This window comes from Euprymna scolopes, chromosome 22 (assembly GCF_053919585.1).
Source record: "Euprymna scolopes isolate OS-2025 chromosome 22, ASM5391958v1, whole genome shotgun sequence".
In the NCBI taxonomy this organism is placed as follows: Eukaryota; Metazoa; Mollusca; class Cephalopoda; order Sepiida; family Sepiolidae; genus Euprymna; species Euprymna scolopes.
Window position 1 is genome coordinate 14,366,586 of NC_136503.1, and position 26,440 is coordinate 14,393,025.

At 35.5% G+C, this 26,440-nt stretch overlaps 2 protein-coding genes across 2 annotated transcripts in view; one reads left to right on the plus strand and one right to left on the minus strand.

Moving 5' to 3' along the window:
- Positions 1-15,554, minus strand: part of LOC145243903 (nicotinate phosphoribosyltransferase-like) — a 328,038-nt gene extending 312,484 nt beyond the window's left edge. Inside the window, exon 1 of the mRNA XM_080107013.1 lies at positions 15,329-15,554. The gene's annotated coding sequence lies outside the window, so the exon portion shown is untranslated. The remainder of the gene's footprint in view (positions 1-15,328) is intronic.
- Positions 15,555-15,633: 79 nt separating this feature from the next.
- LOC145243905 (sperm microtubule associated protein 2-like) overlaps positions 15,634-26,440 on the plus strand; it is a 94,565-nt gene continuing 83,758 nt past the window's right edge. Inside the window, exon 1 of the mRNA XM_080107015.1 lies at positions 15,634-15,787. Coding sequence (XP_079963141.1) covers positions 15,763-15,787 — 25 coding nt within the window. The 5' untranslated portion in view covers positions 15,634-15,762. The remainder of the gene's footprint in view (positions 15,788-26,440) is intronic.

A 26,440-nucleotide genomic window follows, 5' to 3' on the forward strand; every position in this document is an offset into this window, starting at 1 on the left:
TTCCCACAACACCAAAGCCAGCTTGATCGCCGCCATCCGCCGAGCACCTACCGGCACTTATGGAAAAGACATGCTCCCAGTTCCGTACCCGTACCGAGGCGGTGATTAAGGTGGAAAGCGGATATATTGAATAGATGTCAGCTCTACTACATAATCAAGTTATCTGAATTGATTTTTTTCAATAAAAGTTTTAAAATAAAGCTGAAGTGTTTTTTTTTTAGGGCGACAAATTTATCGTTCCACCATGTATACACTCGAGATTACAGTCTCTCAATACACATCATCTTTAGATTTGTAGTCAAAGCGAAGCGGATGATTCTTCAAATGTTTGTTTAGTTTGGCTTTGAAGGTATTAAGTGTCTGTGCAGATACCACTTCTTCCGGCAGTTGGTTCCACACGTTCACCACACGTTGGGAGAAGCTCAAACAAACCCAGCTGCCTCATTCCGATATCGCTGCTCACCACAATTCAAGGAATTCTAACGGTTCCTACAATCTTGTTTTAAAGGAAGCATCTTGAGACAGTCCACGTTAATTCCCAATGCAGAAATTTGAAGACTTGGATAGCATCCCGTCTCATTTGACGGAACACCAGAGTTGGAAGATACGGTTGCTCCAGTCGCTTCTCGTGGGACAGATCATGCAGATCTGGAATCAATTTCGTAGCCCTCCTCTGCTCAGTTTCTATAGTTCCAATGTCTATATGCATGTATCGCAGTGATCATACTAATGTGCATGGGCGAATAAGGCCTTTATAGAGAGACAGGTATATAATATGGTCCATGTATGTAAACGAACGATGATATATGCCAATCGACTTGTTAGTCGCAACTGCTATTTCTCTCTCTTTTTTTTTTTAATTTTTCTTAAACTTTTTCTTCTAGGGGGTGGGACATCCAACCAGATGTCTGACATTTACCCCTATTTTAGTGAGTCCAACCAAGAGATCTTTTCAGGATTCTAGCCGTCCCTTTCAGTGCAATCGTTTGTATTTCACTTGCACTTGGTTCACCGGGTATGCTTGCTATGTACTTTTTAAAGTTCTTTTTCATAAGCCCAGTTGCTCCTATAATGACTGGTATAATTGAAACGTCTTTTAATTTCCAATTTCGTTTCATATCATACATAAGTCCTTGATATTTTGTTAGCTTTTCCCTCTCAGCTCTGTTAAGCCCTGTAATCATTGGGTACACTGACCTCTATTATAGTCGCTTTTTTTGTTTCTGGAAACACATGTGTACTCCTAAATCTTTTTCTGGCTGTGTAATTGCTAAAAATGTTGTGCTCATCTTTGAAATGAATTAGCTGTTCTCTTAATGTTTCCTCTTCATCACTCGCATACTTTGCCGTCATCGCTGTTCCATCTAGTGGTTGTTGCATGGTTCGTTTCATCTTCATCTTTTATTCTCATCGTCGATCGTTTCATCAGTTTAGCTATACGGATAAACTAGGGTTCAATCGATGTCTTAAAGAATGAATGGTAGTTCCCAGAAGCAGTGTAACGTCATAAAGGATGAATAATAGTTGCCAAAATCTGTGGACTTGGACATTTATTTGAAAGTAGCAGCGGTCGCAATATTTATAATTTCTTTCTTTTGTTTTTTTTTTTGGGGGGGGGGGGAGGGGGTTTCAACTCTTTAATATTATAAGGAGTGTTCCAAAAGTATTGTCTCCTATTTATTCTTCCCAAAATTGATTATTATGATTACTGAACTTTCATGACCTGAAAGTTTCATCTCTCTGTTGCAGATATAGACAGTGTAAGACTCTAAGAAAGCAACCATTGTCATGAGCGTGCGTCAGAAGCAGAGATGTTTCATTGAATTCATCAATATGTAAAAAATTGAACCGATCGACATTCACCTCTGCCTGTTGAACGGTTACAATTCATGTTAGGAGATGGGTTCGTCGATTTCAGAGTGGCAAAAGAGATTAAGTAACAAAGCGCGCCCCAGCCGCCCATGCACAGCCACCACCTCATTCCTAAAAAATGGGCATTGAGAATGGTGGTGATTAAGTAGAAAAATATATTCTGGAACACAAAAATCACTCATTCTAATGGTACCAATCCCGCCTTCATAGCCCTTTTTAGTTAAAAAATAGGATGCATTACTTTTGGAACCTTCTTATATATATATATATATATATATATATATATATATATATATATATATATATATATATATATATATAAATTCTTGTGTGTAGGGCGTTTACTCAGTTGGTAGAGTGCTTGCCTTGCATGCAAGAGGCTCGGGTTTTGAATCCTGAGTTCAGATGTGTCTAACTGATGAGCCCAAATGAGGGCGAAACGCGAGTCTTGGACTTCCGGTTCTTTGACTGTCATGGCTCTTGTGACCTGCGACGTTGTTTGGCTGTGGAATTTATTATTTACAATCTCTCACATTCTGAAAATCTTATATATATATATATATATATATATATATATATATATATATATATATATATAACAGTGCGCATATAGTATGGGTAACAGCAGACATTGAGGAACAAAACAAAATATACAACAAATAACTGTTACCAAACGCAATAAAATTTACTTGGATGTCCATGGAGTTGCAAAGATGGCACGTTATACTTGACCTATCAGCTGGCCGAATGTGGATGTTTCTGCAAATGGAGATACGGCTCTGTATATCTCGTCAATTGGCTCGTCATAGGTTGATGTCAATAAGGTCGCAGAGATGGTTCGTTAGATCTGGTCAATCAGCTGATCGAACTTGGATGTTTCTGAGGTTGGAAAGATAATCCAGCAGGTGTAATCAATCGACTGGTTGAACATGAACGCCCCTAAAGTTGGAGAGACTCCTTGATAGATCTGATCATTGAAGCGTAGTTCTCCAACGTTGCTGGCCAAACTGAAAGTCAATGAGATTGAAGGATTACTGTGTAGGTAGGCTTAAGAACAAGACGTCCTCGGAAGGCTGGGGTGGGGGCGAGAGTATTTGCCGAGTTTCCCTGAAAATGGTAGTTTCTATTTAGCAACAGGTGAGTTCATGACAGATACTATCACTCCAAACCAAACCGGGAACAGTGGTAACTAAAATCCCCCCCTCCAAAAATAAATTTCTAAATTGAAGTCTCATCATTGAATGCAGTCTTGTATCATACCTGGGGTGTTGGGGGCTTAAATTGTCAATATAGTTTCGAAAGAGAATAGGACGAGAAAAAACAGAAAGAGCTTGGAAATATAGAGTTCGGGTTCGTGCAGTTGGATAGAGACGAACCCATTGTCGGAGGAGGTCCAAGTTTTGTGCTGTGTTTGGAACATATTCTATTTAAGCCATAGAAGTAACTTCGGCAGAGTGGACTCGTGTGTAATGGTTACTACACTCCCAAATGTTCCTAGATTGAGGCACCATTATTAGAAACACTTTGTTATATACATGACCTCATTAAAAGTACTTTACGTGGAAACTGGATTTGAAATTAAGTAATACTTTGGCAGGCGAGACTCTTTCCAAAAGCCAATCAGCTTCTCCTAAATCCTACGTTAAACACTGCAAGCTACATGCAACATTGCTTCTTTTTTCTTTTTTTTACAAAGGAGTCCCTACTTATAAAGGCCCAGAGACCACTCGAGGATAAGGGTTAATGGGTATACATAAGTAGTGGGAATTTTGTAAATTGGATTACTTAGGGGAGGTGTTCATCAAGAACTTGTTTACGTTGGACTTGAAGACAATCAAATTATAGTCAGATGGAAAGCAGGCAAACGGAATAGAGTTCCACAGGAGTGCAGTTCTAAGAAAAAAGCTGTGTTAATGGAATCTACATTTAGGTTTAGGCACAGATACAGAGTATAGAAAATTATTGATAGTGGTTTTGGCTAGACAGGTGTTTTTCATGAAAGTTTGAAGAGTGGCCACCATAGATTGAAGCTCAGACGAGCACTTGCCATGAAAATAACGATAAAACAGGGACAGGCTCGCAATATCTCTTTTGTGAGAGAGAGGTTGTAGGGAAGAGAAAAGAGCATTCCCCACTAAGCTACGAAGTCTATTTTGAACTCTGTCAAAGCATGATAAGCTGCTGCTTCTAGCAGCTCCTGCCCAGATGTGCCAAGAGTACTCCATCATTGGCCGTACCTGGCTTTTATACAGGTAGAGAATTGCATCAGGAGTGAGATATCTACTGGAGTGGCAGAAGGATCCTACCATTTTTCCAGCGGCCTTGGAAACGGATTTCATGTATGCATTCCATTTCAGATCAGGTGTAAAGGTCAAACCCAGAAAGTTGTCAAAACATACAGCATCCCTAAGACAAGAGCCATTCATTTCAATTGATTCCAGATGAGGATCAGAGTGGTGATGATGTAAAGATAGGAGCTAGGTTTAAGATTCATTAAAAGTAACCAGCCACTGCTTTCTCCCTTGTACCACTTGCTCAAGATCAGAAGACAGAGAGAGTCAGAGAGAACTTTGTCATTTATGGCCTTTGATGTGTTGCCATAGATGGTAGTGTCATCAGCATAAATGTCAACGAATGATCTCAGGATGTTATTTGGAAGATAATTGATGTAGATCAGGATGGACCCTTGAGGGACTCCAGCATTAATACTGTTAGCTTCTGATTTCTGCCCATCAACCACTACTCTTATGAACCTATCAGAGAGAAATGATTTAATAATTGAGAAAACATTTCCAGCTATACCATAGCTGGATATCTTATGAAGTAGATCTTTATGCCATACCCTATCAAAGGCCTTTGATATGTCAAGAGCAATTGCCCTAGAAAGGAAGCCTCCATCAAGAGATTCACTAATTCTATGAGACATAACCGTCAACCTCTCTGCTGTAGATCTAGCAAAGTGGAAACCGTATTGCATGTCACTAAGAAGATTATTTTTTACTGAGGTGCTTGACTACTTCTCTATTTAACATAGATTCCAGCCATTTACTCCTGACGCATAAGAGACTAATTGGTCTGTACTAAGAGGAAGATGACCGATCACCAGAATTCTTAAATACAGAGCATACTGAGGAGGTTTTCTAGGGTGTTGGGAAGCAATTCTCCTTAAGACAATGCTTAAACAGCTTTATAAGTATGGGAGCTAGTTCTGGTTGAAGATTTTTCAGCACTATAATTGGAATACCGTCAGGGCCAGTTGCTTTACTGGAATGAAGATTTTTGATTAGCTTGGTAACATCATGCACAGATATTTGTATGTTGCATAGCGTGTTTTCTGGTACAGACGGAAATAAGGGGAGAAGTTGACGGCATTGGTCGCATAGGGTAGAATTAGCTGCAAAGATCTTGGCAAAGAGTCTGGCTTTGTCTGATACTGACGAAATTACCTCAGGTCCATTGATGATAGTTGAGATAGAGCACACGCTTCTGTTTGCTATTTGCCAAAACTGGTGGGAACCAAGCTGCTGCTCAGCTACCTTCTTTAATGTAGGCACATATTCCATGCCCATGGCGATCTTGGGGGTCAGATTTCGATGTTAAGTTAGAGTATCCTTTAATTACAAAATCATCTAGGTAATTGTCGGTCCAATGCCGGTTTCGCTGAAAAATGATTCCACCAGGGGACACATAATCCAAGAGTCTAAACAGTCAATGCTTGAAATCGTTCAATTATGCATTATTTAAAACTTACTGGCTTTGTTTGTTCGCTATCATTTCGCAATTTAATTCACCTTCACTACTTGAGATCAATGAAACGAAAATAATCTACAGGAAAAAGAAGACTAAACCACTACTAATGATACCTTAATCATAATCTCATTCGTTTATTATTATATACATACAAATACACACTATTACAGAAAAGTTTCCTTTTTGAGTATTGAAAGAATATTTATTCTAATAAATAAAATCTTAATTCAACTTTTTAAAGCAAAAAACAAATCCGTTCCAAATTTTATTCCTATTTTACACTGAATCGCCCTTCACCCCTCGCTCTCACTGTCTCTCTGACATGCATAACTTTGAATGAGGTAAGCATAAGATAGATTGGTTCAACATGATTGTAAAATATATTCCGTCAAAAACTCTCAGAGAAGTGTTTCCTTTTTGCGAACAAATTAATCAACATAAAAAAAACACTCAGGTAATATTGAGTATTCGAAGCAGCAACTCACGTTGACAGTTTAAAAATTGAATTCTGAATTGTTGACCGGTATCAAGCTTTGAATCAGCCGCCCTACTCTGTCTACTAATTTTTTCGGTACTTGTGCGGATTTTGAACCAGACGTATCTAACCGTTCATTCGGCTTTTCTCGAACATGACCTCAACCGCTCGAGTTTGGCTGCAAACTGACGTAAGACGACGATCAGCCAATCATAATGCATGGCAACGAGTTGATGATTTTCGGATAAATAAATAAATTAATTAAATAAAACTAGATGTTACATAAAGCATTGAGATTAACGACACTATGGGTTTATCAATGTAAGACAAACAACTGCAGATTTCTGAAGTAGTAGTTTTTTTTTGTTTTTTTTTGTTAAAGAAATTAATCAGATTCCAAAAAACTTGCATTACATATGGCTTTAGATACAGCATTACAAAATGAGACTCCGTAAGCGGCGAATGTGGCTGGAGGTGCACAAACTATTTCTTCAAAATTTCTTGACAAAAAAAAAAGAAAAAAGTTTGAAAAATATACTTGAAAATAAATTTCTTTTTGCTTCATTGAACCTTTTGAAAAAAACCCTTTAAAGACCAAATAAAGTGATAATTTGTTTGGAAAAAAACTTTTTTCGCTAAACATTATCTATCAAAAAATGAAACAAAAATATACAAAATAAAAATGTTGCATAAAAATATGTTTGCCATTAAACATTAAATGAATAATAAAACAAAATTAATTGAAAGTTTTTGTTTTTCGTTTTTTTTTATGATTTCCATTTATTTTACTATTTTTATTTCGTACCGTTGTTAATATTTGGTCATCGGTGACGCTCGGCATTATCCGGTGGCGGACGCCATGTTCCAATTAAAAATATGCACAAGTATCACTTTTTAACCTCTTTATTTGTTCCTCTCCTCCCAACTCTTTTTCTTCGTGTATATCGGAGCAAAACGTACAACAAATCCATTAACATACAATTAGATAAAAGACACCGCTTAATACACAAACAACCCCACCGTGTTCTCGAAATTTAGAATTTAAACCACGAGGGGAAAAAACTGGTGTCATTAGCACTAGGTGTGTCAGAATTTTTGGGGAATTTTTGACACCCTTAACACAAAACTGCGAATAAAATATACAAAACTCGTAATTTCTCTTTTTAAAATAGTTTGTTTAATTTCTTTATGGAATATACTTCCAAAATAAACTTTTTTGAAAAATAATAGAAATAATATTTTTTATTTTTTAAAAAACAGTGTTTACAAAGTGCCTACGCGAGCTCATGCCGTCATTTTTTCTACGTAATAAAATGAATTAAATTTTACGAGTTAAATGTTTTTCAATTTTTTCAATTTAAAAATCTATCCAAATTTTTCTATTGGTTCAATTTTTATAATATTTGCAGGTTTAATGTGAAATTTTATGCTCTTTCCAATGAACTGAATATAATATTCTAGACAAACGTTTTTTTGATTCACTCCACCCAATTTTGAAATATCTATTAAAATGAAAATAATTAATTTTCTCACCTCAAATTTATATATCACAAATTGAAGATAAAAGATCAATAAATAAAATAATCTAATTTAAAACAAAAAAGAATAGTTTTGTGCAAATTTACCTGTAAGGTCAAAAGTTTAAAACCTTTTTTTTTTTAAACACGTTGATTTTTTTTTAAGTTGAACCTCACATTTTTTTAAATGTTGTCCTAAAAAGATTGAATACCTACAAAAATTTTTTCTGCATCATTCAATGTTTTTTTAGATTAAAAAAATCACTCCATAAAGAAGAAATAAAATATATTAAATCAAAAACTCATATATTTCTATAAATAAGAATACAAAAATGGAAAATTAGTCGAATGAAATTTTTTTAAATGGCAAAAAATGATGTGAAAGGGGGTCATTTTTCAAGTACGATGGCCTATATTGACTTACTTTTGTTTACAGCAATCACATGCCAGAAATAGAAAGGGGAGATTAATTCTGGCGCTAATAGGTCACCGAAGTTCTCAACTCGAAGAAAGAGAGACGTTTGTCTCCACTTTCTTCCAGTTGTGGCCATTTGATATCGCGGTATTTTTGAATCCTTGCTTAAAAATTATTTTATTTAAATAGTACATGGAATATAAAATATAAATATGGATAAATTCTCAACAATAAAGAATGGAAGTACCCATTGATTAGTATTTTTTTATAGGTAAGTGATTTTTTGGAATTTATATATATTTATTATATTCGAAGTAAGTTAAAATTCGTTGATTTTCTTGAAATCTTTTTTTTAAAGAAAACCGATTTAAAAAAAACAAAAACAACAAATATTGCATATTTTGCTGTTAAACCTGTTATTATTTTCAAATTTGGCCTTTGCTCCTTTTATTGAAAAAAAATTTACGATTTAAATTACATTTTTCAAGTAGTTATAAGCTCCTAAAGTTAGTACGTCTAATTATTCAAGTTTTCATCACATATTTTTAATGGCGATTTCTGACACTGCAAGATTAGCACTTATGGCGGCACATGGAACAAAGATTAAATATTCACGTAATTTGATCAAGTATTTTTTTATTCAAGAAAATCAAGTGTTACGACCAAGCAAGTCGTAATGTTTTTGTCCGCCATGATTAACTCCGATGAAAGAAAAAAAGGAGAGACAACTCAAATCGAAATTGAGAGATAAAAACTTAGCCTTACGTTCAATGCAGTTTAATAGTAAAATTGTTAAAAATCGTAAATTTTGATCTTAGTTTTAGAGAAAATACTTGATCGATTTACGTGATTATTGGAATATGACATCTTCGTTTGTAACGAATATGTACATCATACAGACTTTTATTTAAATTTCTGTTATTTTTTTACATTTGGTCCACTTCCACAATTTTAGTTGATTGGTTGGTTGGTTGGTTGGTTGTTTTTGTTTTACGGAATATCAACCCTTTTCAGGTTATTTAATGCTGAATCCAAAGATTTTGAAGAAAAATTTTTAATAGAATATATTTGTTGTTTTCAAGTCGGTTTCTATTTAACCCATAGTTGGGACTCTAACAGGCACTACCACTCCGGGTCAGAGTGGACCTGGGAGCAACGGCAATTAAAGGGTGGCTCCACACTAGGTGTATCAGAAAGTGACCATTAAAAATGATGATCAGAACTTTAATAATTCAAGTTACTATTTTTCGAAGCTTATAACTACTTGAAAAATGTAATTCAAACCCTTTTTTTTTTCAATTAAAGGAGCAAAGACCAAAATTTTTAAAAATAATAGGTTAAATAGCAAATTATGCAATTTTTTTTTTTTTTTTTTTACACAGGCATCACCACATTATCAGGCCAAGAGGCCACTCGAGGATAAAGATTAAAGAGTGTACAGTAGAAATTGAACAATATAGTAATCATTAGTAATGGAAATTCGGTAAATTTGTTAACTTATATGGAATGGCTCATCAAGAACTTGTTTACGTAAGACTTGAAGACAACCATATTGCAGTCAGCCGGAAAGCAGGAAAACGGAAGACAATTCCACAGGCGTGCAGTTCTAAGAAAGAAGCTTTGTTCATGGAATCTACGTTTAGGTTTAGGCACAGATAAAGAGTGGGAGGAATTATTGATAGTGTTTTCAGCTAAACGAGTGTTTCTTGTGAAAGTTTGGTGAGGGGGGACCATAGACTGAAGCTCAGTCGAACACTTCCCATGAAAATAACGATACATCAGAGACAAACTCGCAACATCTCTTCTGTGAGATAGAGGTTGCAGGAAAGAGAAAAGGATATCTTCTACAAGGCTACGAAGTCTATTTTGAACTCTATCAAGGCAGGACAAGTCCTTTCTAGCACCTCCTGCCCATATGTGGCAACAGTATTCCATCCTTGGACGTACCTGGCTCTTATATAGATAGAGAATTGAATCAGCAGTTAGTTATCTACTGGATCGATAGAAAGATCTGACCATTTTTCCAGCAGTCTTGGCAACAGATTTGATGTACGTGTTCCATTTAAGATCAGGAGTAAAGGTCAAGCCCAGAAGCTTGTAAAAACTTGAGGCCTCCTGAAGACGAGAGCCATTCATTTCAATTGATGCCAGATGTGGATCAGAATGTTGATGATGTAAAGAGAGAAGCTTGGTTTCAGATGCATTAAAAGTAACCAGCCACTCCTTTCCCCATTGTACCACGTGCTCAAGATCAGAGGAGAGAGAATCGGAGAGAACTTGGTTGTTTACTGTCTTAGATGTGCTACCATAAATGGTAGTGTCATCAGCATAAATGTCTACAAATGATGTAAGGATGTGATTTGGAAGATCATTAATGTAGATCAGGAAGAGAGTTGGGCCCAGGATGGACCCCTGAGGGACTCCAGCATTAATACTGTGAGCTTCTGATTTTTGCCCCTCAACTACTACTCTTATGAACCTATCAGAAACAAATGATTTAATAATTGAGAAGACATTTCCAGCCATACCATAGATCTTGTGAAGTAAACCTTTATGCCATACCCTATCAAAGGCCTTAGATATGTCAAGAGCAATTGCCCTAGAAAGGTGGCCTCCGTCGAGAGATTTGCTAATCCTATGAAATATAACTGTAAGCACATCTGCTGTAGATCTAGCAGAACGGAAACCATATTGAGTGTCACTAAGAAGGCTATTTTTGTTGAGATGTTAGATTACTTCTGTATTTAACACAAATTCCAGCAACTTACTCATGACGCACAGGAGACTTATTGGCCTGTACTGAGAGAGGGATGAGCGATCACCTGAATTCTTACATACAGGGCATACTGATGAGATTTTCCAGAGTGATGGGAAGATATTCTCCTTAAGACAACGTTTAAACAGTTTTGTAAGTATGGGCGCTAATTTAGGTTAAAGTTTTTTGAGTACTATAATTGGAATACCGTCAGGGCCGGTTGCTTTACTGGAATCAAGGTTTTTGATTAGCTTGGCAACATCACGTACAGATATATGTATATCACATAGTGTGTTTTCTGATACAGGAGGAAATATTGGGGGTTGGCGGCCTTGGTTCTTGGCAAAGAGTTTGGTTTTGTCTGATGCTGACGAGATTACCTCAGGTCCATTGATGATAGTTGGAATAGAGCACACGCTTCTGTTCAGGATTTTGTTTGCTATTTGCCAAAACTAGTGGGAACCAAGCCGCTGCTCAGCTACTTTGGACTTGACGGACTGAGCATACAACTCTCTTGCGTTCTTTATTGCTTTCTTACAATAGTTGCTGGCATTCCTGAAAGCGGCTTTAGTTTCCATACATCTATTACGTTGGAAGCAGTGGAAAAAGTGATTTCTGTGCGCAATGGCAGTAGCACATTCGGAAGAGAACCATTGCTGGCTGTTAGGTTTTTGCTGGAACTTTTTCGAAGGTATGAAACGGTCAATACCTACAATTAACCATTCCGTCAGGTCTAATACTATAGAGGACACATCCTTTTTAAACATGGAATGCAGAGGTAGATCAGATATAAATGTACGGAAGCTATCCCAGGCAGCCTTAGTGTATCGATATACTGTACGATGGAGAGGTACGTCTGGGGACTTATTACATTTCATTTTTATCTTAATTGATACAACAGAGTGGTCGGAAGATCCAAGAGGCGACAGAACAGAAACTGAACATAGTTCAGGGCAAGTTGTGAGAAAAAGGTCTAGTAGGCTCGCATACTGGCCGTCATTGTCGGGCACACGGGTGGGTTCGTGAACAATCTGAGTGAGGTCATAGGCAATGGAGAAATCATGACAGAACCTCCCCTCATCATCGGTCTTGTTTGAGTGGGTCAACCATTCGACGTTGTGAACATTGAAATCTCCACATACGTGAATGTTAGCTGAAGGATAAGCAGATAGGACTTGGTCAATTTTCTCTTATATGCTTTTAAAGATAGTAACTCCGCTGTTGTAGGGGCGATAGAGAGTAAATATAAATGCAGTAGTGTGAGCTAAAGCAACCCGGAAGCACATATAGGGTAAGTTAGGATCTTCTCTGGAGATGTCCCTTACCACATGGAAAGCCATCTTTAATATAGGCACATATTTCATGCCCATGGCGATCTTGGGGGGTCAGATTTAGAAGTTAAGTTAGAGTATCCTTTAATTGCGAACTCTTCTAGGGAATTAGCCTGTCCAATGCCAGTTTCGCTTAAAAATAAAAGGTCTGGTTTAATCTCCTGTAATTGGGTTTCAACCTCTGGAAGGTTAGAACGTAGACCTCTGATGTTGGAGAAGGAGACATGGTAGTAGGAAGTTGGAGAACCGGGTTTAATCGTGCATTTTTTCTTTAAACTACTCATGATGGAATTTTGTAATTTATGGACTAGGTCGTCAGATTTGCTTAGAGCAGGACAGAGAGGGGAAACTAAGAGAGAAAAAGAAACAAAGAACTTTTTTTTTGTGTAAGGTAAAGCCGTAACAATTACCCACTAATATGGCATCGAGAAGCCCCACCAGAAGCTACTGCATGGTCCAGAATCCATTCACCAAATGGCAATACAGCAGCCCTAGTACTTTGCACCTGCTGATAGGGCAGCCTCCTTTAATTTAAAGCGGTTTTTTAAAAAAATATGAAGAAAATCAACATATTTTGACTTGCTTATAAATATATGTATATATATATATATATATAAATGCCAAAATATCACTTACCTAAAAAAAATACTATTAAATGGGTTGTTCCATTCTTCATTGTTAAGAATTTATCGATATTCATATTTTAAATTCCATGTATTTTTTTAAATAAAGGGATTCTTTAAAGCGAGGGTCGTAGAAAATCGCATTTTCGTAACGTGTTTTGCGGCAAGCTTAAAGAGCTGCTGCTGCTAATATGAAATTTATCAAATATGGATTCGTCAAAGTGATATAAATAATGTCTCTTTTTTATTGCATGTGTAAACCAAAATTAGTATTTTTCGCCCTCCGTAGTTAAAAAGAAACGCACATTCACTTATAAATTTTTTCCTTAAAACAAAAAATTCACTTCATCGATTTTTAAAAAATTCTTTTAATGAAATACACGAGTTTTTGATGGATATATTTTAATACTTCTTTATCGACTGAATTTTTTTTTTAAATATCTAAAAAAAGAAAACATTAAATGAAATATAAAAATTTGCCGTCAGCATCTAATATTTACTTGCCGATATAAGTATAACATGAGCTTTCATAAAAAATAATCAACATGTTTTTAAAAAAAAAAAAGGTTTTACACTTTGGACTTTACAGGTAAATTTCCAAAAAAACTATTCTTTTTTTTGTTTTAAATTAGAATATTTTCTTTATTGATCTTTTATCTTCAATTTTTGATATATAAAACTTCGGTACAGAAATTAATTATTAAAATTTTAATAGACATTTTAAAATGGGGGGGGTGAATTTGAAAAAAAAACTTTTGTTTAAAATATAATATTTAGTTTATTGGAAAGAGCATAAAATTGACCCTGAAAATATCGTAAAAAATTGAACCAATAGAAAAATTTTGGTAGATTTTTAAAGTTTAAAAATTGAAAAATATTTAACTCGTAAAATTCTGTTGATTTTATTACGTAAAAAAATGGCTGCATGAAGGCACGCCGGCATTTTGTAAACATTTTGTAGACACTGTTTTTTAAAAAATAAAAAATAATATTCATATTATTTTTAAGACAACTTTAATAGTTTATTTTGGAAGTATATTCCATACAGAAAATAAACAACCCACTTTAAAAAGAGAAATTACGAGTTTTTTATATTTTATTTGCAGTTTTCTGTTAGGGTGTCAAAAATTCCTCCAAATTTCTAATACACATAGCTCCACACTCCCCAAAGCCCGCAAGCTGGGGTCTCGCCATTGGATATAGTTTAAGGTAATATCCAGGACCAAAAATTTTATTTAAAATGACGACTTTTATAGTTTTAAACTATGTTGAAAAAGAAAATCTCATTTAAATTTTGCAGCGACAAGTACTTTTCGAGATATAAAGACTTGCATTATGCGCTGTAATTCACTGGCGGGCATGTTTGTATGCATGCGCGATAAACAAATAGATCCACCTCCACAATTTTCTTTAAAAATGTTAATAATGGTTTTCGGAATAAACCCTCCCAACCTCCTCATGTTAAGAACAGTTTCTGGAATAAATACTCCAAACCTCCCGATTTTAAGAACAGCTTATTCCAAGGATGGAATACTGTTGCCATATCTGAGCAGGAGCTGCTAAAAACAGCCTATTCTGCCTTGACAGAGTACAAAATAGACTTCGTGGCTTAGTGGGCGATGCCCTTTTCTCTACCCTGTAACCTCTCTCCCACAGAAGAGACGTTACGAGCCTATCCTTGTTTTATCGTTATTTCCATGGCAGGTGCTCGTCTGAACTCCAATCTCTGGTCCCCCCTCGCCAATCTTTCACGAAAAACACCCGTCTAGCTGAATCCACTGTGAAAAATTTCCCCCACTCTTTATCTGTGCCTAAATCAAAACGTGGATTCCATGAACAAAGCTTCTTTCTTAGAACTGCACGCCTGTGGAACTCCGTTCCGTCTGCCTGCTTCCCAACTGACTACAACTTGGATGTCTTCAAGTCCAACGTTAACAAATTCCTAACGAACCGCCCCCTTAAGTAAACACTTCATCAAATCTCCACGCTAACGTACTGTACTTGCAATAACCCTTATCCCTGAGTGGCTTCCGGGCCTTGATACGTGGTGACCACCGTGTAAAAATAAAAAAACCTTTCGGAATAAACACCCCCAACCTCCCCATGTTAAAAATTATGGCGGTGGACCTAATGTAAAAATTCGACTATGCTGAATAAGACAATCTCATTTAAATCTTGCAGATGCACATTACTAATCTCTCGGTTGTGAAAAAAAGTGAATTTGTTTCCGCTAGGTGGCAGTATCGGTCGCAGATAAGTAGATTTGTTTATCGCACGCGCGTACAAACATGGCGGTCAATGAATTACAGTATGTCTTTATATCTCGAATAAGCATAGTAGAAAATCTATGAAAGTCGCCTAATGTAAAAATTTACCAATTTTTATTTACTTTTAATTGCCGCCTTTACCTGAATAAACACTAAGAATCAAAAGTAAAAGGTAAATTATATATATATATATATATATATATATATATATATATATATGTGTGTGTGTGTGTGTGTGTGTGTGTGTGTGTGTGTGTGTGTAAATACAAATAGAAATGTAATGCTTGATAATAAACAATTTGTAAAACAATTTATTTACTTGCCTCTCTACGTGGGCTGGATGGGTCACACGGTGAAGTTTAATATAAGTGTGCCCATTTTCTAAACACCTTTACGTTGTTTATGACCGGTAACAAATACCTATAAAAATTGTCTCGTTGGACCCGTCGTCAATTTCGTGATGCAGATGCCCCATTCAATGAATTAATCCTCCACAGAACCTATGAGCAGAGAGAAGCAATTCAAGGATCAAACATTAAGAAACATGTTAACAGTTTCTTTTCTTTTTTCCTTTTTCTTTTTCGGAAGTATGTCATACGTTTTGTTTTGCTCGACGTCGCATTTCATTGGTTTATTGCTCCAATATAAATCTGACGTTTCCGAGCACATTTATGACGTCATTCTCTGGATGAGTCCGACTTTCTAACAATGTTTAGAAGTTAACAAGATAACTGTGCACAATTACGGCTTTCGATGCATGCCACCAGCAATGTCGTCATACGGTGAGTAAACAATATGTACCTAATTTTTTTTTTTTTTTTACTAGTACATTTTGTAAACTGGGCGTATGTAACTGTCCAATTGGGTTTGCTAGGAATCTGACGTAAACCGCCAGAATATGGTGAGTGCTGGCCCAAGTATTATACTTTTGTTAACGTTATCTTAAAAAAAAAAAAATAATAACAATAAACTTTTATTCTAAGACCAGTGGTGTTGGTGCTATATATACCAGCAACAACATCAACAAATACATTCTTAAAATTTGTTAAACAATTCTTTTTTTTTTTTTTTTTGACTTTTCTAAAAATTATCTTTCAAAAAAAAATGTTAGAAAGTTTTTCTTTAAAATTATTACAGTACTACTGCATTTCTGTGAGTCTCGTTCGGAAACGCCTGGCGGCGACGCAAACCGCCAGATTATACCGAGCAAAAGGAAGTCAATACAAAAACGAACAGGTGAAGCATGTATGGTCCCCTGTTAGTGCATAGTGAACGAGGCATAAAAAATGAGTAAGTTCAGCCCCCCACCCCCTAATTTAGCCCCAAAGTCCCCAGGAGACGTCAAATCCTAGTGAAAATAAACAAACGGTGCAGTTTTAGGCCTTAACATATGTAAATTTGATTTCTGCAACATAACGGAATGACAAAGTCTATCATATGCTCCCCCCCATTTAGCCTCAAAAGCCCCCAAGCCTTAACATATTTAAATTTGAGTTCAGTACCATGCAAAACTGCTAAATAGACATACACAGAAACTTTTGGACATATGGTAAAATAGTCCCAACAATGGAGTGTTTTTATTAGTCCTAAAAGAACCCCTAGGGTACACCCAAGAGTTATCACGAAGTATAGACAAACAAAAGTATATACAAATCAGTTAGTTACAACTTTTCAGAAAGTTTTATAAAAATCCAAGGCATCAATTTTTTTTTTTTTAATAAGCACAAAAATGTTAATTTTAGCCATTTTAACCCGAAAGGCACCCCATGCGGGGGCGCAACTGGAGTTTTCCCGGAAACTCCGTTCTGTTACTTTCTAACTCATCATGTTTAATGTTTGTGCAAAATTTTAAAAAATTCCAAGTCATAGCTATTGAGAAAAGTGCGGACAGACGAACGGACAAGGGTGAATTTTACATTTGTCGGGGGACAAAAAAAAATCAACCTACCGTAAGAATTTAATGAAATTTACTGTTTTATTTTTTTATTGTTAAGTTTTTATTGTATAAAAAGTTTTTGTTCTTTGAATTAATGAACAATTATTTTTTTAGCTTTAAGGAACAAAGAACAAATATATGTATTATATATATATATATACATATATATATATATATATATATATATATATATATATATATATATATATATATATAGTGCACGCAAAAGTATTAGATGCATTAAATTTTTCTTCATAACTCTAATTAGGGTTCAAGATTTTACTTAAAATTTGGTCAGTATATTCCTATTACTATTCTAACTAATATTTGGGGTAGTATTTAAAAAATCAATGTTTAGAAAGTTTATAATTAAGGAAAAATAAAAATTAACAAACGCAAAAGTATTGGATACATTGATTTAATATTTGGTTGCATGGACTTTGTTGCATTCAACAGCTTCCATTTGCTTTCTAAGTTGCACACGTATTTTTCTTTCAAAGATTTGCAGGTATTTTGCGCCATTCTTCTTCTTTGAAGAACTCTTGTAGTTGTTGAACATTTTGTGGATTCCTCTTGTGAACATTGATCTTTAATATTTTCCACAAATTTTCAATTGGATTGAGGTCTGGAAACTGACTGGACCAAATAAGAACATCAATTTCGTTATTTTAAGCCATTCTTTGGTTGATTTGGCAGTATGTTTGGGATCATTGTCGTTCTGGAACATGAAATTGATATTATGTCCCAACAAATCAGATTTCCGGAGGTGTTTTCTCCAGAATATCCTTGATATATTCATTAATGGTTTCTAATTCACCAGTAACGTTGGATAAAAACACACCCATACCATAATCGAACCACCACCAAACTTCACTGTAGGAATGGTATCCTTTTTGTTGTAGACGGTGCCATTTTTTCCGCCATACCTGAGTTGCTGTGTTTCTTCCAAAGATTTCGATTTGTCTCGTCTGCCCAGATTACCTTGTTCCAAAATTCTTATGGGTTCTCCCCAAATGTTTTAACATAATTCAAACGTGATCTGACATATTGACGCTTCAACAATGGAACTGTTCTTGGAGATCTTGAAACAAAACCTGTACGATTATAAAGAGTTTCAGTTTTATAGAATAACTAGCTGGCAGCATGGTGTTGTCCGCTTGTACAATACGCTTAAACATGATATTTTAATTTATGCAGATTGCGTATGTATTATTATAGAATCAATTCTCTATTAATTATTATATATCACGATGAATAATTTGCTCGGTGGACTAATTTATATATATATATATATATATATATATATATATATATATATATATATATATATATATATATATTCGCAGCTGAACATTTTACTACCTGCATTTCATTTCCTCTGATGATATGAACCATTGTTGAAAATCCATGGATTAAGGAAATTAAAATAACCCTTTCTATATATTCCTTTGTGAAGCAATAAATTCTTAAATCGAATATATGCCTCTATATGTTTTTTTTTCAGAATTTAAAATTAAACCACGAAACACACACACACACACACACACACACACACACACACACACACACACATATATATATATATATATATATATATATATATATATATATATATATATATATATATATAAAATAATAATAATGACAATGTCGCTTATCAAATTCCACCTGTGTTTATTTACAATATCACGCTATTTGAGCTTGATGAGTAATGTCCATGAAAATTCACGTCTGATTAATGTTTAGTTCTAAATATGCAAACAAAGAAATGATTTACGGCAATTTTAAACGGCACGTCTTCTTTTATCGCAAATTGAACTCATTAATGTGAAAAAATTGAAATAAAATTGTGTGGGACACTCGGGCTTGAACAGGGGATCATTCGATCTGTAGTCGAATGCTTTACTACTAACCTATATCTCCAGATTAAAATAAATCTGTTTTTTTTTAAGAAGAAATAATTTGCTGAAACGTAACGTAACGTAATTTTACAATAATTGTGGTATAATGGGGTAGATATTTATTTGCTGCCTACCACAGCAAAATGTGGCACAAGGCCAGAAGGTGGAGAACAGGCGAGCTCCCCTAAAGAAGGGACACTCTCGCCTCAACAAAAATTGGCTGGGCACCCCGTCGGCATTCCCCAGTAGGGGCGCCTCAGGCAACAAGCAATTAACTTGCCCCACCGGAAAGCCTGGTGGCAAGGCCTGGGAGGGTGGACCTCCAAGGTAGTACCCAAGCGGTGTACCTCAGTCCGACAGGTGCTGGGTCGGTTCCTGTCCCCTCACCTGTCGGGCTGAGTGTCAAGAACGGATCCTTGATGAGTACTTCTACCCTGTTTTCTTGCAGCCGAAGCCACTAGGAGACATATCTCATCATACAGGAGTATAATGAGGTATGATTCCGCACAGTCGGGAGATTCTATTTATAAACGATGCTGGTAGGAACTGACGAATCGAATTAATTCACGTTCTGCTACCAACCAATCAGAAACAGAATTACTCCATAAATATTAAACCTTTCTGTGGCAATTTCGCATGTTTTTTTTGTTTGTTTTTTTTCGTCTCGACACGGAAGAATCTTTTGCTCTGTGGATTCCTACTCGAGAACTGTCTACTGCAAACCAGTCAACTGTCGGGACTTGTGTAGAATAACGAAACATCGGAAACTGTTCTGAAACTAAACATGGCTTACACTTCTAGACGTAACATTTTCCCCTGTAAAAAATTATACTTTTTATCTATAAGAGAGAAAAGCTATTTTTAAAATCGGATTTTTTTTTCGCTGCTCGATACTTATCGATACTTATCGATACTTATGCAAAACACATCTAAGAGCACTGCTGGACATGTAAATTAGCTTTGGGTGAAATTTGCAAGAGATAGGTTCTGAAACGGCTGAACCTATGAGAAAGGAACACACACACACACACACACACGCACACACACACACACACACACACACACACACACACACACACACACACACACACGCGAAATGACTTTTATATAATAGTAAAGTTTTACTTGACGTTTATTTTAAAATTAAACGTCTTAAAATGTTGATATTTCCATGTTCGGTATTTACTGAATCTAAGTAACAAAATACAGATAAATTTCGAACTGAGCCTTTATTTTATGCACAGGGTAGATTTCCCAAAATTTCTGTTAATTTTACTCGTATAACAAATGAGGATCACCGAAATAGCTTGATAGCCTGCTCTAGTCAGACAATATTGACGTGCACTAGGAGGAAGCTTACCATGCCCCCGGCAGTGACTTAGTTAAAATTAATTGTAGTCTACATTGCACTAAAAATCTACTTTAATCTAAAAAAAATGAATCTACTGTTGATTTTTTTAATTTTTATATAATAGCTTGCATTAATTTTTCTTTAAACAGAAACATTCATTCCCAACGCATTTCTGTCTTATCCAAGAATCTAAAGTTTGTTTTATATGCATGAAACTGAGGTGGAACTGTTGGTTATGCTTTGTTCTATTTTGTAACTAGTCATACAAATCTATCTTTTCAATACTTAAACTCTGGTAGCTTTGTTTTTACTTACCTCCATCTCAAACAAGGCATCTAGCCGCTTGAATGTAAGGGGGTCAAGAAAGATTGGACCATGTCTAAGAAAGATTAACAAGATGTTGGTTTATGCTACATTTGAACTTCTACATATCAGTACAGTCAGGGAAGCAGGTTGCAGGAAGGAAATTTCAAAGTTCAGCTGTTCGAAGGAAGAAGCTATTACAATAATAAAAAAAGATTTCTGGCATTTAGAGACCTCAACAGTGAAGGGGTGTGATTTTGTTGCTAAGCGGGTTTGTGCTGTGGCGTGACTCGTACCATATGACTTCCGGTCACCCGGAGACATATAGAAGGTGCGTGGAGCACGCATGAAATTTCGTATTCTATTAACATGGACATGTACTAACCGCATTATTGTAAATACGTCTTGTTCTTTTTACACTACTTAATAAAGTAGGTATCTACATTTTATTTGTCATATCGTTCTTTTTTGTGCGATATAACACTTTATTTTATGGTTTATTGTTTATACTAATAATCTGAAAGTCGTTTGATCTCTGCTTATCGACTAGTCGTTAAAATAACGACTATTTATAATACAATTATAATGAAAAGGCACGCAGAATTGTTGTCGTGGCGCAGGCAATTACGAGCATGAATGGCGAACCTTGAAGCAGTTTCGACTATTCCCGATTTTGAAAACAGACGATGGAAATTATTAAAAAAAAAAATAAATAAATAAGGATAGGGCGCGGTGACATGTTGCTTCTATGTTGGAGTTCAGCAAACGATATTTATTCAAGGAACACGAAAACTAATGAATCTTGCGTATTCTAAATTATATTATTTCACCTCTCCTAGAAGATTGAATAAGTATTTGAAAGGTGAACCGCCATCTATGAAAGGCTTCTTGTACGAAATATCCAGAGAAGAATCTTGAAAATGGCAGGTTACATGGAAGACCATTGATGGATTTATCTGGAGATGCTTTTTGTGTCGAATACTTTCCAAAGTAGATAATAACATTTAGTGATTGAGCTTATTCGTACAGCCTACACGAATTACATATAAATATACATAATATATATCTAAATAATTATATCCAAAAGCTATGCCTTTCGGAAATTTTTATTTTGAATTAGGCATTGCTCGTAGACGCTATATAAGTGAGATACAAGCGTGAACCAGCTACGCTCGTTCGCCAATTTCAGTTGCATGGGCAAACTAGTGCGCTCGGTGTTGATTTGCGCCTAGTTTTGGACGATTCTTGAGCGCTCTTTTTCCCTCCAAATATCCGACATTTCCGTTGACATTAAAAATAAAATAATTCAGCAATTAAAATTTAAAGGTGTTTTTAAACTTTTAAATATCTAAATCTAATATGATAGATGTGTATAAAAGGAGCCTTCAATAAGTTTCTAGACTTTTTTTCGTATGGGCATTTATTGATAGTACACACATGAAACTCTAGTCCCCTTCAAAGTAATCTCCTCCGATTGCAACACACTGATTATACCGTTCCAACAACTCTCGAAGGCCTCGTGAAACTCCTCTTGTATGAACGTGTTCATGACCCTCATCACAGCCTCTTGCATCTCCTTAATTGTCTCATAACCACAACCTCTAAGGTTTTTCTTGAGCTTAAGGAATAACCAATAGTCACAGGAGCAAGGTCTAGACTATAGGGATGTGTTATATCCTTACTTTAAATAAGAATACAGCAAGAAACACGGGGTTATGGGTGAAAGACAAAGAGGTTTATTTACAAGGGAATAATAAGAGTTACTCGACATCTTGCCTTATTCTTTTTTTTTACATGGAGGTCACCACTTATCAAGGCCCAGAAGCCACTCGGGGATAAGGGTTATTCTCTTCCTGTCTTTTTTTCTTCTCTCTCAGTCACGTGAAAGGGTATAGTTCATTTCATCTATGAAGGGATGTTAGGTCATTCCATTACATCACCTTCCTTCCAAGCTAAATTCTTTCATAGAATTTTGCTTCTACCATTTTTTCCTTTTTAGACTTTGTCCAAAATATTTGGTCTTTTTCCTTTTACTTTCACTTCTCCTCACCATTTGTGTTTGCGATTTTTTACTTTTGGAGAGTGACTGGATTTCTGAGTTACTGGTACTTCCTTGTTCGGAGGTTGTATATGGAAAATGTCATATAACACTTCCATTGGTAACTCTTGGTTTCTGACTGTTTTTATGTATCGGGGTCTCAGTTGGTTCATATGTTTTTTTGTGGAAAAAAGTCTGCCCTTTTATAATGTAAACCATGCTCCTAATTCTTCTTGAGATTATGCCTTCTTCCCAAAAACTCTTCACTGCCGGATAATTTTTGAAGAAAACATTATCCCGGTCATTGTAAGTCTTGTACCTTACATTATCCTTGATACTTTTTTTTACTTTTTCTCTTGGGGTTAACCGGTCGAACACCAAACGTACCTTCCTGGCAAACATAATTTCAGCTGGGGATAATTTAGCATTTGTATTTGTATTTGGTGTTATCCTATATATCGCCAAGAATTTTTGAATGCTTTTTTTCTTCCATGTCGATGTTATTATTCTTTTTTAAAGCTCATTTAAAAGTATCGACAAATCTTTCTGCTTGTCCATTTGATCGAGGGTTAAAAGCTGGTGTTGTAATGTGTTCAATGGCCAGTGCCTCACAGTAGTGCTTGAATTCTTGACCTGTGAACATAGTGCCATTATCACTAACAATTGTTTTCGGAACTCCGAACCGACTAAATACCTCGTCCAGAGCTTTTATTGTGTTTGCCGCTGTAGAGTGTTTGTATTTAAAAATTTCTGGCCATTTTGACATACTATCTACGATTACTAGGTAATAATATCCCTTCAGAGGTGCTGCATAATCGATATGGATGCGTGTCCAGGGTACATCTGTTTTAGGCCAAGGTTGCGTCTGTATGGGGGGGGAGATCTTGCGGCTAGTTGGCAACCTCTATAATATTTCACCATTTCCTCAATGTCCTGATCCATTCCAGGCCAGTATGTGAATCCTCTCATTAGGGCCTTCATTCTGGAGATTCCAGGATGTCCCATGTGGAATTCTTTTAGGATTTTCTTTTGCAATACTTGCGGTATTATCACTCTGTCTGCGTACATCAGTTTCATCACACATAGAAAATGGAAACACTTTTAATCCTTTTCTATTCTTTTCGTCTCGTCCCACTTGCTTTTTTTATCTTATTAATATATTTATCTGTTTTAGCTGCTTTCTTTATTTCCTCAAGTGTAACAGGAAGTTCCCTAACAGTATTTATTAATATATATGTTAGTTCATTTTCTTCTTTTAGTGTTGCTATAACAGTTTCTTCAAATTCAATTTTAATGGGGATCAATCTCGACAAACCATCTGCATGTGCAATTTTACTAGATGTTTCATTTTGAAATCTATTTGCCGTATGATTAGGAATCCCTTTTTTCGAACCAAAAATCGATAGTAATGGTTTATGGTCCGTTTCCAAGACGAAAGATCTTCCATGAATGAATCTATGAAACTTTCTCACGGCATACACAATCGCCAAACCCTCTTTTTTGATCTGACTGTACTTTCTTTCAGCGGGTAATAAAACCCTCGAGGCGTGAGAAATTGGTTTAGTAGATCCATCTTCCATTCTGTGGAGAAGCACCGCTCCTAAACCGTATTTGCTCGCATCTGCCGCTACAATTAGATCCTTTTTCGGTTCCTAATGTGCTAATGCTAGATCCGATAATAAACATCTTTTAATTTTTTGGAATGCTTCCTCACATTCTTTTGTCTAGAGCCATGTTTTCTTCTTCTTCTTCTTCTTCTTCTTCTTCAATAATTCATTTAATGGTACTCTTAGTTCATGAATATTTGGGATATAAGAATTATAGTAGTTTGCTAGACCCAAGAATGACTGTAACTTCACTACATTGTCTGGCCTAGGCATGTCTCTAATTGCTTCTGCCCTATTTGGGTTAGGTCTTCTACCTTTCCAACCAATTATTTGCCCCAAATATTCAATCTTGTCCATACCAAAATTACATTTTTCGAGGGCAACTTTAAATTCGTAGTCTTCTATTTTCTCAAATACCTTACGAATATGGTTTTTATGTTCTTCAACATTTTTGCTTCTTATCAAAATGTCGTCTAAATAAGCCATTGCAAAATCCAAGCCTGCTAGCATGGCATCCATAATTTGTTTAAATAAATTTGGTGCTACTTTCAACCAAAATGGCAATCGTTTTAGGGGAAATAATTCTTTATGAGTATTCATTGTCAGGTATTTAGAACAATCTTCGTGGACTTTGACCTGCAAATATGCTTCTGACAAGTCAATGTTTGTGAAAATTTTTCCTCCATTTAACTTAAAAAATATTTCCTCAGGGGTAGGGAGTGGATAGTTATGATCCTTTAAGGAATCATTAAGTTCCATCGAAAAATTTCCACATCCTGTGTTTTATTTATTTTATTTTTCACATAAACTGTGGGTAATGCCCATTCAGAGTAGTCCACTTTTTATTACTCCGATTTCTGCGAGTCTGTTTAATTCTTTCTTGATTGTTTCTAATGCCAAATATGGAACCTTCCTTTTGGGTTTAAACACCGGTTTCGCTTCATCTTTTAGTTCAAATTTCACTTCCGTTTTAGTGCAGCAACCCATACCTTCAGAAAATATATTTTTAAAACCCTTCTTCAAATCCCCAACAAATATTCCTGGCAGTTTGAGATTTTCAGATCCTGTCACATTTACTCTTTTGCAAAATGAGTTTATTGGTTTCTCCCATAAATTGAAAAGTATCATCAAATCTATACCGAATAGATTGGAATTTTTTCCAGGTATCACATACATTTTAGTTTTTAACGTCGTTTCATTCAGGGTCACATTAGTATAAAATTCACTCTTAAATTATAACATCCCTCTGACAATTTTCTTTGTGTTTTGCAGATTTGGAAAACCAATTTTCTTCCATGTTGTTTCATCAATTAAGGATATGTCACTTCCAGTATCCAAAAGACAGTTTACTTTCCGGCCCTTGATTCTAACTTCAATATATTTCCTTTTTTTACCATACATGTACTCTTTTTTAGAACCAATGGTCTTTATTTCAGGCTTACAGTATTTCTCCTTTTTGCATACTGTTGATTTGTGTCCTTTACGCCCGCACTTATAGCATATTTTGCCTTTGAAGTGGCATTCTTTTGTGAAGTGATTCTTTCCTTCACACGTCTTACAGTATTTTTTACATAGTGATCACCTTGCTTTACCCTTTCTATTTTGTCAATATTTTTTCTCTTTGATATTAGTACTATCCTGTTTTAAATTTAACAGTTTCTGGCATTCTTCAGTAACTTTCTGTAAGGTTATTTCTATGTCTTGGTTCATAATGGATAATATCCTACAACGAAACTCTTTATCCTTCGAGGATGTTAACCCTTGCACAAATATCAAGCATTTAAACGTGTCCTCTTTTAGGTCTTTCAATTTAAATAACTCGCATTGGGCATTTACTCTCCCAGCATAGGCGATAAAGTCTTCATCATCTTGTTTCAAAATATTTAAACACCTATAACGAGTATAAAATAAGCTATCCCGTTCCCCGAAAATGTTCGATAAAATTTATATAGTCTCTTTAAAAGAAATATCTTCGAGTTTCCTTGGGAGTATAAAATTTGTATACTTGGTATTTTCATGGGAACCCAGTTTTTGCAACAGTAAAATATTTTTTTCTTCATCCGACCAGGCCTGACATCGTTTGGAAAAATATTTTCGTATCTATGATAATATGCTGAAAACGTTAAGCCACGTGTTGGTTTATATAAAAATTCTGTCAGCGAATTTGCAATTCCTTCTGGAGTGAACCAACAATCCTTTTTTCTTTTTGTTCTATTAATATTGTTTTTAATACGTCACTTTGTTTTAACTGCTCTTTTTGTAAAAATTCCATCTGACTTTACTGCACTGCCAATGCTAA